The sequence below is a fragment of the Chiroxiphia lanceolata genome, chromosome 1 (assembly GCF_009829145.1).
Source record: "Chiroxiphia lanceolata isolate bChiLan1 chromosome 1, bChiLan1.pri, whole genome shotgun sequence".
Classification (NCBI taxonomy): Eukaryota; Metazoa; Chordata; class Aves; order Passeriformes; family Pipridae; genus Chiroxiphia; species Chiroxiphia lanceolata.
Genome location: NC_045637.1, coordinates 93,900,051 through 93,919,267, shown reverse-complemented (window position 1 = coordinate 93,919,267; position 19,217 = coordinate 93,900,051). Strand labels below are relative to the sequence as shown.

Genomic DNA, 19,217 nt, shown 5'->3' with positions numbered 1-19,217 from the left:
CATGGATGCTAATACACATAAACAAAATAATTCAACATATTTATATCAAATAGATCAAACAAACATGCTTGGTTTAGGTTAATTTTAAAGAAATATTTAAATAGTTTCAGGAAATTAAAATGCTTTATTTAAACACATTCAAGAAAGCAATGGTCCTACGCTATTTTTGAGTATTCTCTTGTTTTCCATCTATGATAGAAATTCCTTAAAATTTGGACTTAACCTAAACCTTCCTATTACCGATATTCACCTTGTAAAGCCTTGGGAGTCCTAGGAAACAAAGTATTAGAAACAATGTTACAGCATTTAATAAGGCACAGCATGTAAGTACAGCTCCCTTTGAATTTTGCACGTTCTCAGCTCCCTTTTCAATCTTAAGGACAGGTTATAGTGGATAACAGAAAGCATGGCCTGGTAAAACAGCTCAGTAAGAAGAGGTCCAGAAGCAGAAGCAGAGCTGTTCATCCGTGGGCACGGAGAGCTGTTTTAACTGAAGATAGCTGCTTTATTTCAGTAGCTGTCTCAGAGTTCTTGAACAGGTAACTATGATATACAAATACAAGCAACTTATTTTCCCTACTGCTATAACTCAAGTTTCTCAACATCACTTAAATAATACAGTTAATAATACACTTACCCTTCCCCACCCCACCTGCAGGGATATCCTGGAAAACAGCCCTGCTAAACTAAGACAAACCACAACTTAGAAAACAGGATAGAAGCTTAAAACCATACCCAGGCACGGGACTTCACAGAATCATCGAATATTCTGGGTTGGAAGGGACCCACAAGGATCACCAAGTCCAACACTTAACCCTGCAAGGACCATCCGCAAGAGTCACACCATGTGCCTTAGAGTATCATCCAAATGCTTCTTGAAGATCCTCTTTCTAATATTCAACCTAAACCTCCCCTGACACAATTTCAGGCCATTCTCTCGGGTTCTGTCACTGGTCACCACGGAGAAGTGGTGGAGGAGTGCCTGCTCCTCCTCTTCCCCTCATGTGGAAGTTGTAGACTGCAATGAGGCCTCCCCTCAGTCTCCTTCAGCTGAACACACCAAGTGACCTCAGCCATTCCTCATATGGCTTCCCCTCAAGGCCCTTCACCATCTTCACTGCCCTCCTTTAGATGCTCTATAAGAGCTTCATGTCTTTCTTATATTGCTGTGACCAAAACTGCACACAATATTCAAGGTGAGGCCGTCCCAGTGCAGAGCAGAGCGGGACAATCCCCTCCCTCGACCGGTTGGTGATGCTTTGCCTGATGTCCCCCAGGACACGGTTGTCCCTCCTGGCTGCCAGGACACTGCTGACTCATATTCAACTTGCCATCGAACAGGACCCCCAGGTCCCTTTCCTTGGCACTGCTTTCCAGCATCTCATTCCCCAGTCTGTACGGACATCCAGGGTTGCCCCATCCCAGGTGCAGAATCCGGCACTTTCCCTTGTTGAACTTCATATGGTTGGTGACTGCCCATCTAACTTGTCGAGGTCACTCTGCAGGGCCTCCCTGCCTTCCAGAGAGTCAACAAATTCCTCATGATTTTGTGTCATCTTCAAACTTGCTTAGTGTCCCTTCCAGTCCTGCATCCAAGTCATTTGCGAAGATGTTGAAGAGCACAGGGCCTAACATGGATCCCCACTAGTGACAGGTCACCAATCTGATGTATCCCCCTTCACTATTACCCTCTGTCCTCAACCCACCCCATGATGTGTTTATCCAGCTATGCGCTGGACATTTTGTCCAGTGGGATCCTGTGACAGACAGTACCGAAAGCCTTCCTGAAATCCAAAAAGATTATATCAACTGGCTTACCTTGATCAACTTCATGGGTTACCTTGTCATAAAAGGAAATCAGGTTTGACAAGTAGGATTTTCCTCGCGTGAAGCTGTGCTGGCTGTGACTGATGACTGTGCTGTCTTTCAGCTGTTTCTCAGTAACTCCCAGAATAATCTTTTCCATAATTTTACCAGGCACTGAAGTGAGACTGACAGGTATGTAGTTAGCAGGGTCATTCCTCTTGCCCTTCTTGAAAATTGAGACAACATTTGCCAGCTTCCAGTAAGAAAGGGACTTCCCAAGACCATTGTAAAATCATTGAGAAAGGTCTCACAATGACATCAGACAGCTCTTTGAGCATCTCTAAGATGATCCCATCAGGTCCCATAGACTTATAGGAATCCACTTGGAGCAGGAAGCCCTGCACAAGTTCGAGGTTGACTGGGAGTTTATCATTCTTACAGACATATTCCTCCACCTAAGGGCTCTGGACCCCCAGAGCCCATCATCAGTGTTGAAGACCAAGGTGAAGAATGCATTGAACATCTCTGCCTTGCCTATGTCCCTGTTTGTGAGGTGATCATCCTCACCAAGTAACAGGCCAATGTAATTTCTGGTCTACCTTTTGCTATTAACATGTTTTAAAAAGTCCTTTTTATTTCCCCCCCATCACTGGTCAGCTTCAACTCTAACAAAGCTTTGGTCACACGTATTTTCTCCCTACAGTGGTAACATCTCTGTATTTCTCCCATGCCGTCCAACCTCGCTTCCACTGGCCATACATTATCTTTTTCTGCCTTTGCTCCAGAACAAGATCCCAGCTCAGTAAAGCCAGCCTTCTGCCTCACCTGCTTGACTTCTGACATTTTGCTTCCGTGCTCTTAGGAGGTGGTACCAAAAAAGTGACCAACACTGATGGACACCACACCTTCAAAAGCGCTTTCCCAGGGGACCTTACTAACTAGTTCCCTAACCAGCTTGAATTCTGCTCTCCTCATATCAATCTGGAGTTTTGCTGTCAGTTTTCCTTCTGTTACACAGATTTCAAACTCAACTATTTCAGGGTCGTTATGGCCTCCAATCACCACTTCACCAATGAATGGTGAAGTCCCAGAGATACCTCTAATGTTGGTGCTAGGACAGTTTCCAGTAGACACAATATTTCAAGTGAAAATATGCAATTAAGCTTCACCATTCCAACAAAAGCTAAAATTTACTACTTTTCCCTGGGTTTCTAAGTATTACATGGAGAAGATGGAAAATGAAGTTCAACAACACGTCTCAAAGGCAAACCCAACGGGATTTGATTGAAGGCATTACTCATCACTCCCAAAGAAAAATAACGAGTTTTGCTTGTTGACATTTTTGAAAAGAATGAACAAATACCAGATTGCTATTCTGAAATTTATCTTGTTGCAGCAGCAGTAGCCTGTCATTAACGGCAAGCAGGATGACTGGAAAGACAGCAAGTCACCTTCCACTGACTCTTCAAAAAGTTCCAAGCGACGTACAGTGCTCTGATCTGAGCAGTGTGATTTGCAAGACATGCCTTCAGTCAGTACCAACGCAACGAAAGAAACCTCTTATCTCGCCTCAAATTCAGAAACTTGGTGCATCAGTCACAGTAGATTTCAAAAACTGAGATATTCCACAAATAACAGTGAGAGTCCTGACTAGGCAACTGCACTGAATTAATTTGTTTCCATTTGGTAAAGTTTTTCTACTTCCGCAGTAGCCTGTATTATAAAAAACGTCTACTCGATTCACAAAATGCATACTTAAAATAATTAAACACACAAGTTTCAAATGTGATAATGGAAAATTCAAAATAAGATTAAACACACTCATTTTTAGTCAGGTATCTTTTCACTGTAGATTGTTGTTGGGATTTGTAATAAGGAATAACTGGTATGATTAGTGAACGAACGGAGCTACAGGGGTGTGGAAGCATCAGAAGGGACATAAAAAGGCATGTGTTGACGGCACATGAACTTGCAGGTGATCCAGATCACAGCATCTCCGTATGTAGCTGCCCAGGACACCACAGTAGGAGAACATGTGGCAGTCTAGAATAAGGTACAGTCTAGACCTGCTCTAAAACAAAAACTCAAGCCAGTAACAGAGGTTGGCAGGAAGACAAAGAGAATCGCTGAAGCTGATAAGTAGACAGAAGTAGACTGATCAAACCCTAACACTGGCAGGTATGACACAAGAAAGAAAAAACCAAAGACACCCATCAGAACAGGTTACAGAAGACAAAAGGCACATTAAAAGCCAAACTAAGAGTGAAGGACATTCTTCTAGTCATCCTACGAATACTACCACTGCAACACATACATCACAGCACCTGACTGCTGGACACAACACATGGTTATGTCTTATTGCCTGTGAGTATGCTGCTATGAAACAGTATGAGTTTTTTCAAAATATAATCTCTTTCCCCATAAGATCTTTCATCAAGTTTTGCTACAGGATTGTTACAATACCGCGCCATTAATTCCTGAGGAGGGTACAGTCGACGTGAAATTATTCATCTAATGAGAGGTTCCACAAATATCCTCAATTTGAATTTTGGGTTCCAGTTCAGAAGGAATACTTCCTATCTCTTAAAAGTAAACACAAGGAGAAACATGCTACAACTAGCAAATCAGCCTGTAATAGCTACTAGACATGCTTCTGTATGCACTCACATATCAACATATATTTTTCCTCAGAAATGCAAACTGAATCCCTGCGCAGCTGAATAAGGATAGTTGGGCTAATGATTCAGTCTGTCCGCATCATTCCAATAGATAAGTGTCCTTATTAAAAAAAAAAAAGGCAACCAAAGGAAAAAGCAACTACAACAAAATCCAAATTTACTGGGAGTCAGTAACAAAACATCTTATTATGCAACTTCAGATCTCAATGCTGATAAAAAAAGTAACCTCATTAAAACACACTTCTCATTATCATTCAAGTCAGACAAAGTAAAAAAAAAAATTGTTGTATTGTAAAGGTTTGTCTGTCCCTATCGTAAACATACTAAAATTAGAAACCAAGGGAAAATACAGAGAAAAGCATTACAAATCATCATTGGAGAAGTAAACAAATACCTCACACACTGATGTAATGATTTCCTAACTATTTTAAACATGTGGATACCTCAAATCCTCAGGACAGTAGGTAAAGGTTAAAAAAGAGCACCAAGGCTGCATTACTTCAACAGTTTGTCCCTGTCAGAGAAGATGAAGGTGACAAAGGAGCACGGAGCATCAGCAACTTGAAGCATGTTTTAAGGAGACCAAATAAAGCTGCACCCTCCATCCATCCTGCCACCTGCCATCTGTTTATGAGGCCAAAAAACAAAGCCACATTTTTGGCAGGGGGTGAAGCTGGTAGCAGCTGCACCACTGGGACAGTTCCAGCACGGAGCAGGGGAAAGAGAAGAGAAATGGGGTAACTCAATCTGTGTTCTTCACAGGGAAATACTGCACCAAGCAATGATCCCCAGCTGGAAACCTTATTATGTAAGTAATATCATTTAAGACATCAGAGGAAGTCAGTTACAGCCCATCTCCTCAATCCAAACATACTCCCAGACCATTTTCTTAGAATATGACAATGTCATCTTAGCATGTGGTTTCTGAGCAATAGTCACAAGAAATTTGAGATCGGCACACTGCATCTCAACCGCAGCATCAGTAAAGAATGAGAACAACAGAGTGCGCAATACCTGGCTTATTCTCACTAAATGTCCTTCCTCCAGTAACTGTAATACGTTAAGTAGTATTTCACAACAGCTTAACTTAAAAATTTTGCAACAGGCCTGCTTAACTGGTGTCTTTTGTGAAATACAAATGGAAACCACAAACTCAAGAGCATGCACTGCTTGCTGTAAAAACTGTGAACTGTTGACTTAAAAAACATGTAGCTCAAGAGATATTTTAACACTGCATTATGCCATTAACACTGAAAACCAGTGTATTTCAAATACGAAGCAAATCATCACCTTCCTCATGAGAGGAAGCCAAGAAGGACTTGGGGTTGCTGGTGGATGAGAAGCTGGATGTCAGCCAAAAGTGTGCTTTTTGCAGCCCAGAAAGCCAACCCTTTCCTGGGCTGCGTTACAAGACCTGTGTCCAGCAGGTCGAGGGAGGTGATTCTGCCCCTCTACTCTGCTGTGGAGTGCTGCACCCAGCTCTGGGGTCCTCAGCATAGGAAAGACCTGAAGTGGGTTCAGAGGAGGTCATGAACATGATCAAAAGGGTGGAGCACCTCTCCTACAAGGAAAGGCTGAGACAGTTGAGGTTGTTCAGCCTGGAGAGAAGGCTGCTCTAGGGAGGCCTTTCAGTACTTAAAAAGGACTTATAGGAAAAATGGGGACAGGCATTTTAATAGCACCTGTTGCAATAGGACAAGGGGTAATGGTTTTAAACTAAAAGAGCTTGTCCGGAGATATGGTGGACAATCCATCCCTGGAAACATTCAAAGTCAGACTGGGCAGAGCTCTGAGCAACCTGAACTAGCTGAAGTTGTCCCTGCTCATTGTAGGGGGTTGGATTAGATGGCATTTAAAAGTCCCTTCCTACCCAAACAATTCTGTGATTCCATCATAGCGAATCCTACAAAGTTATCACATTCTGAAGCTCCAGGTTCACCATACATTGGATTTACATTAGTTCAGAACTAAATTAGAAGTAACTCTACTGAACCATAGAGGGAAGGTCAAAACAAAGCCTGTGCAAAAGCATATGTTTTCTAGACCTGTTTTCTAGACTGCTTGAATATATATATGTTAGATGCATGTGTACATAAACAGTCAAATTCACAGGTCATAAATGTAATTACATGCAATAGGACCAATAAAGGCCATAGAGATTTTTTCTTTACAGAAACAAAATAACTATGGATTCCACTTTTCATGTAAAAGTTCATCCACTTCAAAAATCCTTAAATTTTTGGTCTTTATCTTCAAAGAGCTTAAATGCCTTTGTTGGTTCAGTCCAACACAGTTCATATAACTAAGCTAGTAAATGTGTCCAATAGTGCCTCCTACTAAAACCTAGAAATAGGAAAAGAGGAAATCTCTGAAAGAGTAATTCCAAGCTCAGATATTAAATCTCAAAGTGGCAGCATCTGAAGCTAAGGGCAATCTGAAGCAAAAATTCCATTTCCTGTAGCTTTTCTTGTATAAGAAGTGTCACAACCTGGATTCAGTATTCTAGTTAAACATGGTATTTATTTTCTGAAAGGATGTGAAAGAAATTTCTTAAGTATATTTGATACATCCATTGTTGCATTGTCTTTTCTGACCCTAAATTACATTTTTTTACTCACCTTCATTTTTTGGAGTTAGAAGTATCAATTGACAGCTCCACAAAGGAAATGTTTTTATTTAATGACTGGTAAAAGGTAAATGCATACAAACTAGACATCTATTACAGAAATGGGCTACATTAAGGGTATTGTTTTCATAAAAAAAGCACAAGAAAGACAAAACAAAAACTGGAGGCATATAAAATATTTATGAGAGAATCCATGCTACCCACTATGATATGAAGTAATCACAAATTGCTTCTACAATGAGTTTTTCTACATTTTAGACAATTTTGTTTAACACTGTCCTTTTGTAAAAAAAAGAGCCTCTGCCTCTCAAGTTTCCCTTGAGATCACGATAATAAACTATAATACACTCAAGAAAAACAACTGGCTTTTTCCTATTTGGAGTAAACACATACATAATTTGTTGTTATGTTGGTAGCTGGAGGCACTAACAAAGGTCAGTTTCCACTGTGCTGTGAGCTGTAAAACCAATACATGAAAAAAGTTGACTACTTATCCTGTTAACAGCAGTTATCAGACATTATCTCTTAACAAAGTTTCAAACACATACTTGGAGTGAAACAATTCTGTGGTCAACTGTTTCCTTCCATTGGTTTGTGCTTCTGCTGTTTCTTTACACAAAGTTAAAAAAAGCTTACGAGTAAAGAGAAAATGTTCACTAAAAAGTTAAAATCAAAAGAAATAAATTGTCCCTCCCTAGAGTGGTGCACCAAGGGTCAAGACAGAAGCTGAGGTGTGCAAAGACAAATGTGAACTGCTGTACTGCATTGGTAGTATCCCATCTTGCCTTGACTAAATATACCAAAATAAAGTCTCAGCATACCATCAGTCTTTATAGATGTGTGTTAGACAAAGAGACACAAACTACAACAAAACACAGCATAAAAAGCAAGTGCTTTGTCAAACACAGACAAAACAGAAAAATCCCCAACACTATTTTTGCCCTTTCTGGGTTAGCATCTAACACAACCATGGGACAAAACTCTTTCAGAAGTATGACAAAGGATGCTTTTTACACTCAAGCTCACCCAAACAAGGAAGCATTCTCTGTTTTAGGACAAACACATAAAGTATTAGTAGATAATCTTTTGAACCAAAACCAAATAAAACTACATTTGTCAGTGAGGACAAGTTTAGATCATGTTGACTTCTGCATTAATCCTGCTACCACAAATTTCTAGCATGCTTTCCTGTGCTCCCTTCCTAGGAAAAGTCAGGCCTGCTAGAACAGCCAACATGCAGTTAATTACATAAATATTCAAAGCTACCAACCACCTGCTTCCAGCACTCAAGGCATTAACCTTTTCTGATCAATTCATCTGCCCTGAAATGGTAAAACAAAACACTTGTTGACATAGGGGGACATATAACATTCAAAACACTGATTCTGTAAAGCTCATATAACCCATCTGAAAACCAGCTGACAAGAACTCCTCTTCATACTACTGAACCATACCCTTTTATCACTCTACTATTCATCATATATTCTGATATAAGCTCAAAAGAGCAAGGGGGAAAAAACCAACCAACCAAAACCAACAAAACATGCCAAAGCCTTTTTCATGCCCTATGATTGTACTTTCTGGACAGAGGTAAACCAATCCAAGCAGAGCTCTGTCCTGATCCTATCCCATGTCATTTCAATGGACCTCAATTAATATTATGTCCTCTCTCAGTAATGGTATTACATATTTGAGGCAAATCTAAAACCACTTAGTCTCTCCTGCACTCTTTAGTGCTGGAGCAAGCAATTCAGTTACCTCCCACGAGAAGGAAAAAATAAATTCCCCAACAGATGGGAGATAAACGTCACATAGCAGAAGCAGCAAGAACTCCAACTGCGCATCACCAAATTAATTGCAATGCAGAAAGTTCAGCTTCAGTAGTCCACTAGTGGCCACAGTCTGTATGGTTAGTCACAGATATCGTTCCAAGGAAATGAAAGCATACGTAGCCTACCGCTTGAAGTCATAAAACCCCCACACTACAATGTCTCAGACTGCTGCTGTTTCCAGCAGTTGTCCACTGTCTCACCACAGTGTGAACCACAAGCTCTTAAGGAATCATCACCACCTCTTTGCTTTTGCAAACTCCATAGAAGCAAATTCCACCTGCAGCCATGCTGACTTACAAACTGTTGATTTTCTAATTCTATTCACGTTCCTTAAATTCATATACACATTGGTGGATTTTATTCTTTTGCACACCATAACCTAAACTAGACTTTTTAAATCTTTATTTAGTAGCCTATTTTTTGAATCATAAACAGAAAACACTCCAACAGATTAAGGACAAACTAGAGGTTAAGCTGCTAATCTGAAGTGTGAGTTTAATCAAGTGAGGAACTTTAATCAATGCCTAAGAAATTTACCACTAGTGTATTCAGAATGAGGCTTCCTTCAGTGATGAGAAATCATTGTCCTCATCCTGCTAAAACAGGTGAGACATTTTCAAATAGGTTTCAATATGCTTTTCATGCTTATGCCCGTAATAGGAAAGCAAGCACAGTTTTGCTCAAATTTCTCCCATCCCTCAAAAAGCCTCTTCTCTGGAGCCTTTGATTACTTAACAAAACAAACCTGAAAATTCTGGTCCAAAACAGTGCCCCCATCTTCCTGATTGTTTCTACTGTACCTGACCCTGGTCTGGGCAAACAGAGGGTCACCTGAGAGGGTCACTCACTAAGAGCCCAACAGGACACCACATCCCCAAAGCAAGCAAATGGCAGAACAGCATGAGAAACACTAAGAAAGCCTCATACTTACTTTTGCTAATTTGATTAACTCTGTTTGGAGAGGTTTCCTAAAATGATGCAATTTGACCCAGTCTTAGAGAAGGGGAAAGAAAAACTGTTTTGTCTTTCATCTAAAGATAACATCAGCAATGCAGTCTGAAGAGAATTAGATACCCTTTTCAGTGTTGTTCATTTTCTTAAAATAGGTTTCAGATGGTTAAACATGCATGAAAGTTCTTGTTCAAAAACGCTGAATAAAGACCAAGTGACAGGACTCAAGGGAATGGCATGAAGCTGTGTCTGAAGAACTTTCAGTTGGATATTAGGAAAAGGTACTTAGGGGGTAGTTGGACACTGGAACAGGCTCCCCAGGAAAGTGGCAACAGCACCAAGCCTGACAGAGTTTAAGAAGCGTTTGGACAACACTTTCAGGCACATCATGTGATTCTGTCCTGTGCAGGGAAGAAGCTGGACTTCGATGATCCTTGTGGGACTGTTCCAGTTCTGGATATTCTATGATAGCTGTGTCCTCATTTTCGTTGGCAAGGAGAAAGGTGAAAGAGTTACTCCATGAACTACCAGGGGAGCTATACTTTCCAAATCATAAGTCTTCCTTGTTTACCTACATCACTAATGTGTAATGGTTGGCTGCATTTGTTTGCAAAGAGAAGTGTATCTTGTATGTTTAGTAATGAAACTAACTGATTTTCAATGTCTGTAAACACTACTTGTAAAGCATCAGTGCTCCTGGAGCCTGCATAGCTGGGGACCCGTAACTACAATCCCATCAAAAAGTTCAAATATAGATATATGAAGCCAAGAAACAGAGTTGGTCTCTCACGTCCTGGTAATATTTTCTTCTCTAAAATGGCAATCAAATGTCAGTCCTTAATGATCAGTCTCAACACATAAAGAGTATCTAAAAGCTAATTAGTCCATTAAAGTATCTGAGGCTTAATAAGAACTGTGCTATCTAACCTCTTAAAGCATCAATATCATGGAGTACTTAGAGCAGTCTCAAATGTGTTCTTCTCAGAGCAGAAAAGATTCCCAGAATAGCGTTTAGAAGTTGATTTTAACAGGCGCTGCTCTTGTACTTTTTTTTTTTAAACCTTTTAAAATATTAAACTAAAGTGCACACAGGTTTATAACCCAGGCTTTTGCAAATCCCTGCAAAATGTGGCCATGTAACACCTGCAATCACAAGCAGCCCATAACCCTTTTATCTCTTAAACACTATGCAATGGAAAGCACTCAGTTCTACATGGTGTGCCTTTTCTCTGCATTTTGTAACATCACGTCAATCAGCTTTTAACTTTCTCTTTTACGGCAGAGGTGAGTGCAAGAAAAAGAATGCACTCAAATGCAGGAAAAAATCTTCCACTAACAAATATCATTTAAATCACAGAATCCTTCATCAACAGCTATGTCTGCCATCAACTTAAGACACTAAAAGCACGGATGACAATATTCAGTAAGCTTAAAAAGAATAAAAAATGCTTACCAGGCTGATAAGTTTTTAAATGAAGACTTCCAGCTCAATAACATTCTTGTTCTAATCTTATAAAATCCTTCTGCAGCATTTGGAAGCCAGAGATCATTTGGAGCCAGCTAGGCTCCTTGGTAAAGCTCAACCAATTACATAAGTGAAACTGGTATTGCTTAAGCTGAGAATTGCTAACTAGTACAATGAACATAAAAATGAAATTGATTGTTTTGAAATATGGATGAGCACAGCTATACAATAAAATAAATCTCAAATGCTCAAGTAGAAAACCCTTCTATAATTTTTTGCCAGAAAAATACTGAAGCTCAAAAGAACAAACACATGAGAAGTATTCAGTGTTTTTGACTAATTAATCTGTACACATTATATCAAAGATTAGAATGCCTTCTAAAAAATTTATATCTTTAATAAAACAGAATGAGCTATAATACACTATAAGACTAATTTTAAAACTAATTTTGGTTAATAGTGTGTGATTACTGAGATCTTTACAGATCTCCGATGACTGCAAACACGCAAGCGTTGTACCTAAATCTATCCCAATCAAATTTTAGATGAAGCAACTGCATCAGTCACATAAGCTTCTCTGGTTGTTCTTAGGAAAGAACTGCAATTTAAAATTCTAGTTAATAGATTTACAGTCTCCACTCAAAACTAAGTAACTCCTGTTATCTGGGAAAGAAGTTCCTCTTGCACAGTGAGTATAGCATATATCTTGAATACAAGCATTTCATCAATCTGTAAGCCCAGTAAAATGGTAAGATTTTCATCAACATTATCTGAATTAGTTAAGAGGTTCTGAGCAAGAAGTATTATTGGCAACATTTTTCAAAAAAAACCAAACCAAACAAAAAAAAAAAAAAAACAATTGCCAAGCTTCTTCCCACCCAGCAAAGTTTGTTCTGCAGGCATTTTTACTTCGGAGAATCCAGATCTTCCTCACATTTTCTTCAATACAACATGAACAGAAAATAGCAATTCCCCTAGCTACAGTTCTCACTACTGCCCTGCTACCTTAAGTACTCTGACACAAACACCAAAAGTCACAGCAATACACTATTTCTGTAAAATGCAATGAACAGCCAGGCTCTGACGTTCATCTCAAAAACCTGCACTCAGTGGAAGTCATCTTCTTATGCTAACAGGATCTATGAAATAAAGAGCTTTGAAATACTTATGTTTCGTCTTCCAGAGGTATTTCACAGCTTAAACTTTACTGCGTGAACAATATAAACAAGTGTAAATCGCAGTCTACTTCTACACTGGAAATGTATCAGTAAAAGCAAGTGTTAACACTGCACAGTGTACAATTTTTGGTTTTGCTCAACTTGCAAAATGTATCATATAAACATACAGAAATGTTAAAAAAAAAATAAAAGAAACAAAAAACCTTCTTCCAGGGTTATTTTCACTTGCAAAGATGTCAAGCAGCAGAAAACTACTCTTATCTCTGAAAAAGCTTTTGTACTTGTTAAAGAATAATTTCCTTCTATACTTAACATCAACACAATTGCATTTGGTGAAGAGAAATTTTGCTGCATCCAAAGGCAGTCATGTCTTTTACTCTTCAATTTAATCCACTGAGAGCCTTAAACAACTTGCATAGTCTGCAATCATTGTCCTCTTAAACTAACATTTCCACAAATTCTACAGGTTTTGATGCTCCTTCTAGCATAAAGTGAGATCCCATACATAGTGTTTATTCATGAATTGGTGAAAACTGAAGCAAGGACAGAATGGAAGTCACACGGTGTTATTGCAGTGCTAAAAGCCTTCACATCTGTCACAACTCATAGCTATCAGAAAGAAAAAGGTTGAGTACACACTGAAGAGTCCCTTAAATGAATGAAGCAACAAATACATCACAGAACACTGTTAATGTTGTTAATTATATATAGTAACAAAGATGCTCACAGTGGTCAGATTTATTCTATACCATGAGACAAGTCACAAACTCCTCAACAGCATAACCACATTACACCTCCTGGACGATCTCAATTCTTGCTATTTTGATAAGAGAGACCTCGGAATCCTATCCATAATACTTCAACCAGCAGGAAACCTCCCTAAGGAAAAGCCTGTGTCCCTGAACACAAAGAGTAACTTACACCAGCTCTCAGGAACGGATCAAGCAGGTGGAAGACTGCTAGACAGAAACACACAACAGTCTCTAAATTTTCAGAGGTTATTGGAAAAAGTGAGTTACATATCCAAGATGTTACAGTGAAGAAAGAGTATTAGAGTATGAAACTGGAGAGCAAAATAACTGTATTTTAAAGGAAGTGAGCTCCTGTAGAACATGCTTTTCTGATTAATTCTCTTCATCAAGAAGCCTTAAAAGATTTACTGTAGTTTACAGAAGTTAAGATTAGTAACTTAACTCTTGAATGTTTAGTGTTACTGCTGCTAACAGCTAAGTTTTAAGAAAGTTATATTTGAATAGAATAAATTATAGTAGAAAATGCTATTAAATATTTAATGTCAACCATCACGTTGAGTTTTTCATCAACTCCCTGGAACTGCAACCATTCACAGATACTTAGGACTCTAAGAAACAGGCCAGGGCAAAGAGGTATGTTCTGTGGCACACTACCCCTGACATGAGAATCCACCACCTTAGCAGGAGTTTAATGCCACTAGAGAAAAAATTATCAGAGGTATTCAACACTCCTGGAACTTTCCAAAAGCTGGTAATTCCCTGGAATGCCCAGCAACTACTCTACTAAAGCACAATAGGTATATTCATTAATTACCAACCAAAATACAAGCCATAACTATTATTTTTTAAACTCCACCTACATAATTATACTGAGAATTCTTTATTGCCACTGCCTACCTCTACTTTCATCTTATTTCATGACTAGCCAACTGAGAATAAAATCTGCATAGGAAAAGTTCTCAATTCCCATCCATAAATTAATGGTCTTTAAGCAACTCTTTGCTCTCCATAACATCACCCCTGCTCAGCAGCTTCTACTTTATTGATATTGAAGGGCAGCAGACCACTCCTTAACAGCTATATAAAAAAAAAATAAAGCATGAAGATTATACTGTCAGTTGGCTTGTATCAACTATATACACATATGCAAAGGTTCAGAGAGTTTGGGAGTAGTTTTGGTTCATTTTTATAAGAAAATCAGATCAAAAAAGGTGGAATCTACAGGCTTTGTTGGATTCTGGTACATCCTTTGGCACATGGTATTAGCTTTTCAAACAGTCATTCTTCAACCACCAGTGTAAATATGCTACCACTGGTTTCAATCAGTGCATTTTAAAGTCATATATGCAAGGAAAGTAACTGTTGCAGAGGGTAGAGAATAAACAAACCTGAAATACTTTTCCCACATGACATTCATAATGCTATATAACACTTTCAGTCTGAATTTTTTTTTTAATTTTAAAGAAGAATTTTCCTGTGCTGAGTATTAATTTTTCCACTCAAAGTATGTTTGCTTTGACAACACACACTAAATGTTTATTTTGTTACTGAAGCGAGAAAAACAAAGATCTCCATAGCTACCAACAAGCTGCTATGATAGGATATAATGGCAGCTCACTCTGTATCACCCAAACTTCATTCATTGGGTTTGCTTACGCAACAAATTAAGAGGTATTTGGGTGAATTTGTGTTCTTTAGAGATACAAGCTTTCCTCATTATTGTAAAATCCAAATACACTAGTATTGCATTTTTCTGGGATGAAGGATGTTTAATCTTTCAGTTCCAAGTCCCACAAATGCGCACCCACATGTGGTTCTCTCCTCTATATTTAATGCACCTTATTGAAAATGAATATTTAATGCACATTATTGAAAATAACAACAAAAGTTGTCATTCTCCACAGCTGGGAATTAACAGGATCTGAGAGCAGAGAATGAACAATGCATGCTACTGGAAAGGAGCAAGTACATGGAGAAGTAAGGATAAAGAGGAATAGACCCAGGCTACAAATAACACCAGGTTCATTAACAGAGCAGCAACAGAAACATGAAGTTCAAAGGAATATTTTTGGTCATTTGCTTTCAGTTAAGCCCTCTTTCTTAACCAACTCCATTCTACTGGCTAGGGGACACACCGTACCACATCAATTCTGGTACAGCATTAGTAAAATAGAAAGATGGCCACAACTGAACTGGAAACGATCTTGTCATCAGTTCTGTTGGCCAACACACACTAACTGCTGGAAGTGTTCTGGGAATAGCTTGCCCTTTTCTTTTTTTCTTTTGGTAATGGCAAAAAAAGGCAAAAAGCCATTCTGGTCACCAAGTGCAACACCAGCAGCGAGGAAGTGAAGCTCTCTGAGGGGTGAAGGAAGCTTCTGTTGTGCCACCTACTGCAGGCAAACAGTTTCTGTCCCGGGTTACAGCCCTGGGACACTGTTAGTAACTCCAGCACTGCAAGCAGGTAGCTTATACCCAGCTTCTCTCCCTCCTCTCCCTTCCTGAGAACTACGTTTTTCTCACCAAAATGGCTTTCAACAAACAGTCCATCTGCAGAGCGTACCACACTAAACAAATGACTGCACGAAGAGCCATTTTATCTTGTAGATAAAGTCTACAAGAAACATACCACGATGTTTCTTTATACTGGGCAATGACAGCTGCATGTGTATGGGTTTTTCAGTTACTCTCATCACAACTATACACCTGCGGAAATCAGAAGCAACACTTGCTACCATGTCATCTTCTTCAACGTCACTGGAATGGTACTGAGAAATAAAACACATTCTTCACAAGACTTCTATTATAAGCTAATCAATTAATCTTTCAAGAAACTGTATAGTGAAATAGATAGTTTTAAGCATGCACCTGACACCTTTTTCACAGAATCACAGAATTGTTAGGGTTGGAAGGGATCTCTGGACATCTAGTCCAAACCCCCCACTAAGGCAGGGTCACCTAGAGCAGGTTACACTGGAACACGTCCAGGTGAGTTCTGAATGTTTCCAGAAAGGAGACTCCATGACCTCCCTGGGCAGCCTGTTCCAGTGCTCTGCCAACCTCAATGTAAAGAAGTTCTTCCTCACATTGAAGTAGAACTTCTTGTGGTTTAGTTTATGGCCATTGCTCCTCCTCCTGTCACTAGACACCACTAAATAAAAGGTCCCAGTTACACAAAATTTAGTTAGAAGAAAAAAGAAACAATCTAAAAATTCACATATTTTAAAAAAAAAACAAAAAACAAAAAACCAAAACCAACCAAACAAAAAATCAAACAAAAACTAAAAACACAAACAAACCAAAACCAAAAAACGAAGTCAACTCTTCAAAAGAGTATTACAGCATTGTCTTGAAAAGTGATATAGAAGCCCCTATCTAAATAGATCAGCAGTTCTCCTAAATTTAAGTGTCGTGATAATCACAAGTTATAGCTAATTAAAAAAAAATCCACTGCACCCTACAAATCCATTCTAGAGGACTCACCATTGTAACAAACTCAGCATACTTCTTGCTCTAAAACACAAAATTACTTCTAGATTGAAAGTATGACATTTTAAGACGTGCAATATTCATTGATTGTTAAGTATCTTTGTAAGGAAACAACTTACTTGATTGAGTTTCTGAAGTGGTCCTCAGCAGGATTTTTTACTGTACAACTGTTCAACAACCACAGATCTGCTTCAGCAGAGTTGTCTAGAAAACAGAAAGAAACAAATCTCTGTTAAGAATTATCCAATCCGCCAACTCCTAATTTATATCACATTAAAAAAAAAAATCAAACTAAGCCATTTAATAAATTGACTACTTGCAAGATGATATTCAATCACATTCTTGGAAGAGATTTTTTGCTTGTTCATTGTTTTGCATTTTAGGGTGAAAAAAGGCCTTTCCATTTCCATCAATTTATTTTTTTTTTTGCAAATGGCGAATGAATCATTATCTCATTTACCAGCTAACATACCACTAGATTGCACATCATGGAAAACAAAGTCAAGAAAAATGGTCACTGCTCCCAGAAATGCATACTCCCCAGAAAGATCTCACACAAAGGTAAAAGAAACAAATGACAATTCAGAAAACATGAACCTCTACTAACGAGAAAAGTCAACATAGTCAGTTTTGAAAGAAACATGCATATTTCTAGTTTTGATTATATCTTAGTTATGGCATAATTATAGTCCAGCAATTTTCAGACAAAACATATTCATGCAACCAATATCTGCCTCCACTCAGACAAGGATATTATTTTCTCCAGGATCCAAATCTTTCTCTATGTTCACAGTCCATTGATATCTAAACACATTCACAGAAATGAATCTCAGAATTATCATCAGAAACACATATATGAACTCTAATCCTGTAAAACATGACTTATAATATAGAATTACTATATATAATAATAACCAGCATAGTTATTTTTCTTGTGTAATTAGAGCTTCTTTTTTCAAACAAAAGAATAAAGATAAACTATCTCAAATAGTTTAGTGCTCTAGCATTCATCAGAATAGCTTGTATCAGTCTGGATAAGTAAATGCATGTCATTCTTATTACTATTCAGTACATTGAGCATTGAAATATTGACTGAGGTATCTTTAAATAACATAAGCCAGTGAGCAATGAACAGAGGTAAACCATCATTTTTAGGATGTCTTATTTAACTTTATTACTGCTAAAGCTGAAGAAAGCTTGCAAAGACTTAAGCATGTTTACATATGCAGTCATCGTGACTATATCCATACAGGTACAAATATCCTTTTCTTCCATACACATAGCTAAATGCTGAAAGTGAAAAAGCTTTGTCCCTCATTGACATTTTCTTCAAAGAAATGATCATTTTCAATTAACTATTGGTCAAAACCTATGAAGCAGATAAATTGAAAATAATACCTAAAATGCAACTGATACTTATGTTAAATAAGAGAAGACATTCACAAGGTTTGTAATCACTGACAACTGAGATTGCACCATGAACTTGGCTCAAACACTGGCCTCTTCTATGACAAGGAAAGGCCACAAAGGAGTCATCAAAACAAAATTCAGACCTTTGGCTACTTTAAACAAAACAAATATACCAAATCTGACACTGTCAGGTTGGGAAAGAGGACCAAGTTCAGTTTTAGTCTACACAAGTCAAAATAAAAATGGAACAAGACAAAGAATCTCTCCTCCAACCAAGGCTGCATGAAAACAACATTTTCAGACTAGTGAACAGACTAATTTAGTGTTAGACAGATAATTAGAGGTTAAAAAATCCACTAGGAATGATGTACAGAAAAGCAAAGAAACATACAGTTTCAAAGTCAGAAAAAGAGTGAACTCTTGGCCTAGTCAGATGCACCAAGTATGAACACAAACACATTTTAAAAATTTTCCAATAACACTGCCAAAACTTTGTATTTCTTATTCTTTTCGCAGCAGCATAAAATGTTTATTAATCCAGCCCCACACCCATAACACACCCACCTGAGAATTAGGGATGGGACACACACAAACACTAAACAGCAAGAGGCCAACATTTAAGTGAGACATTGCATTTAAGAGACAAGAGTTTCAGTAGCACTCAGACGCCACTGTAGAACACAACAATTTTCAAGAGATGTCTTTATTCAGAGGAGAGATGCCTTAATGCAATGTACACCAGTTCTAGGCTTGGTTTCAGTTCCTCCTTGGTCTTCAGGTGTGCAGAAAGAGGCAGCCTCACGGTGACAATACTTCTCCCTGAAAGCCAAACCTCTCTCTTCAAAACAGCATTGGAAAAACGAACACATTTAAGTTTGGAAAGACCTTTTATCCTAAGCCAATGGGAATCATTTCATACAGCAGTTTGGTTTCCAGGCTATTAATATATTGGCTCTTTGATTGGGAGGCACAACTGCAGTGCTTCCAGATACTTTACACATTTAAAAAATTCTCCCAAATACATGTAAAT

General features: G+C 38.4%; 1 protein-coding gene across 1 annotated transcript in view; it reads right to left on the bottom strand.

Moving 5' to 3' along the window:
- Window positions 1-19,217, bottom strand: part of CDKAL1 (CDK5 regulatory subunit associated protein 1 like 1) — a 409,356-nt gene that overhangs the window by 321,800 nt on the left and 68,339 nt on the right. The window contains 1 exon segment of the mRNA XM_032688042.1: window positions 16,897-16,981. Within this exon segment, the coding sequence (XP_032543933.1) occupies window positions 16,897-16,981 (85 nt within the window).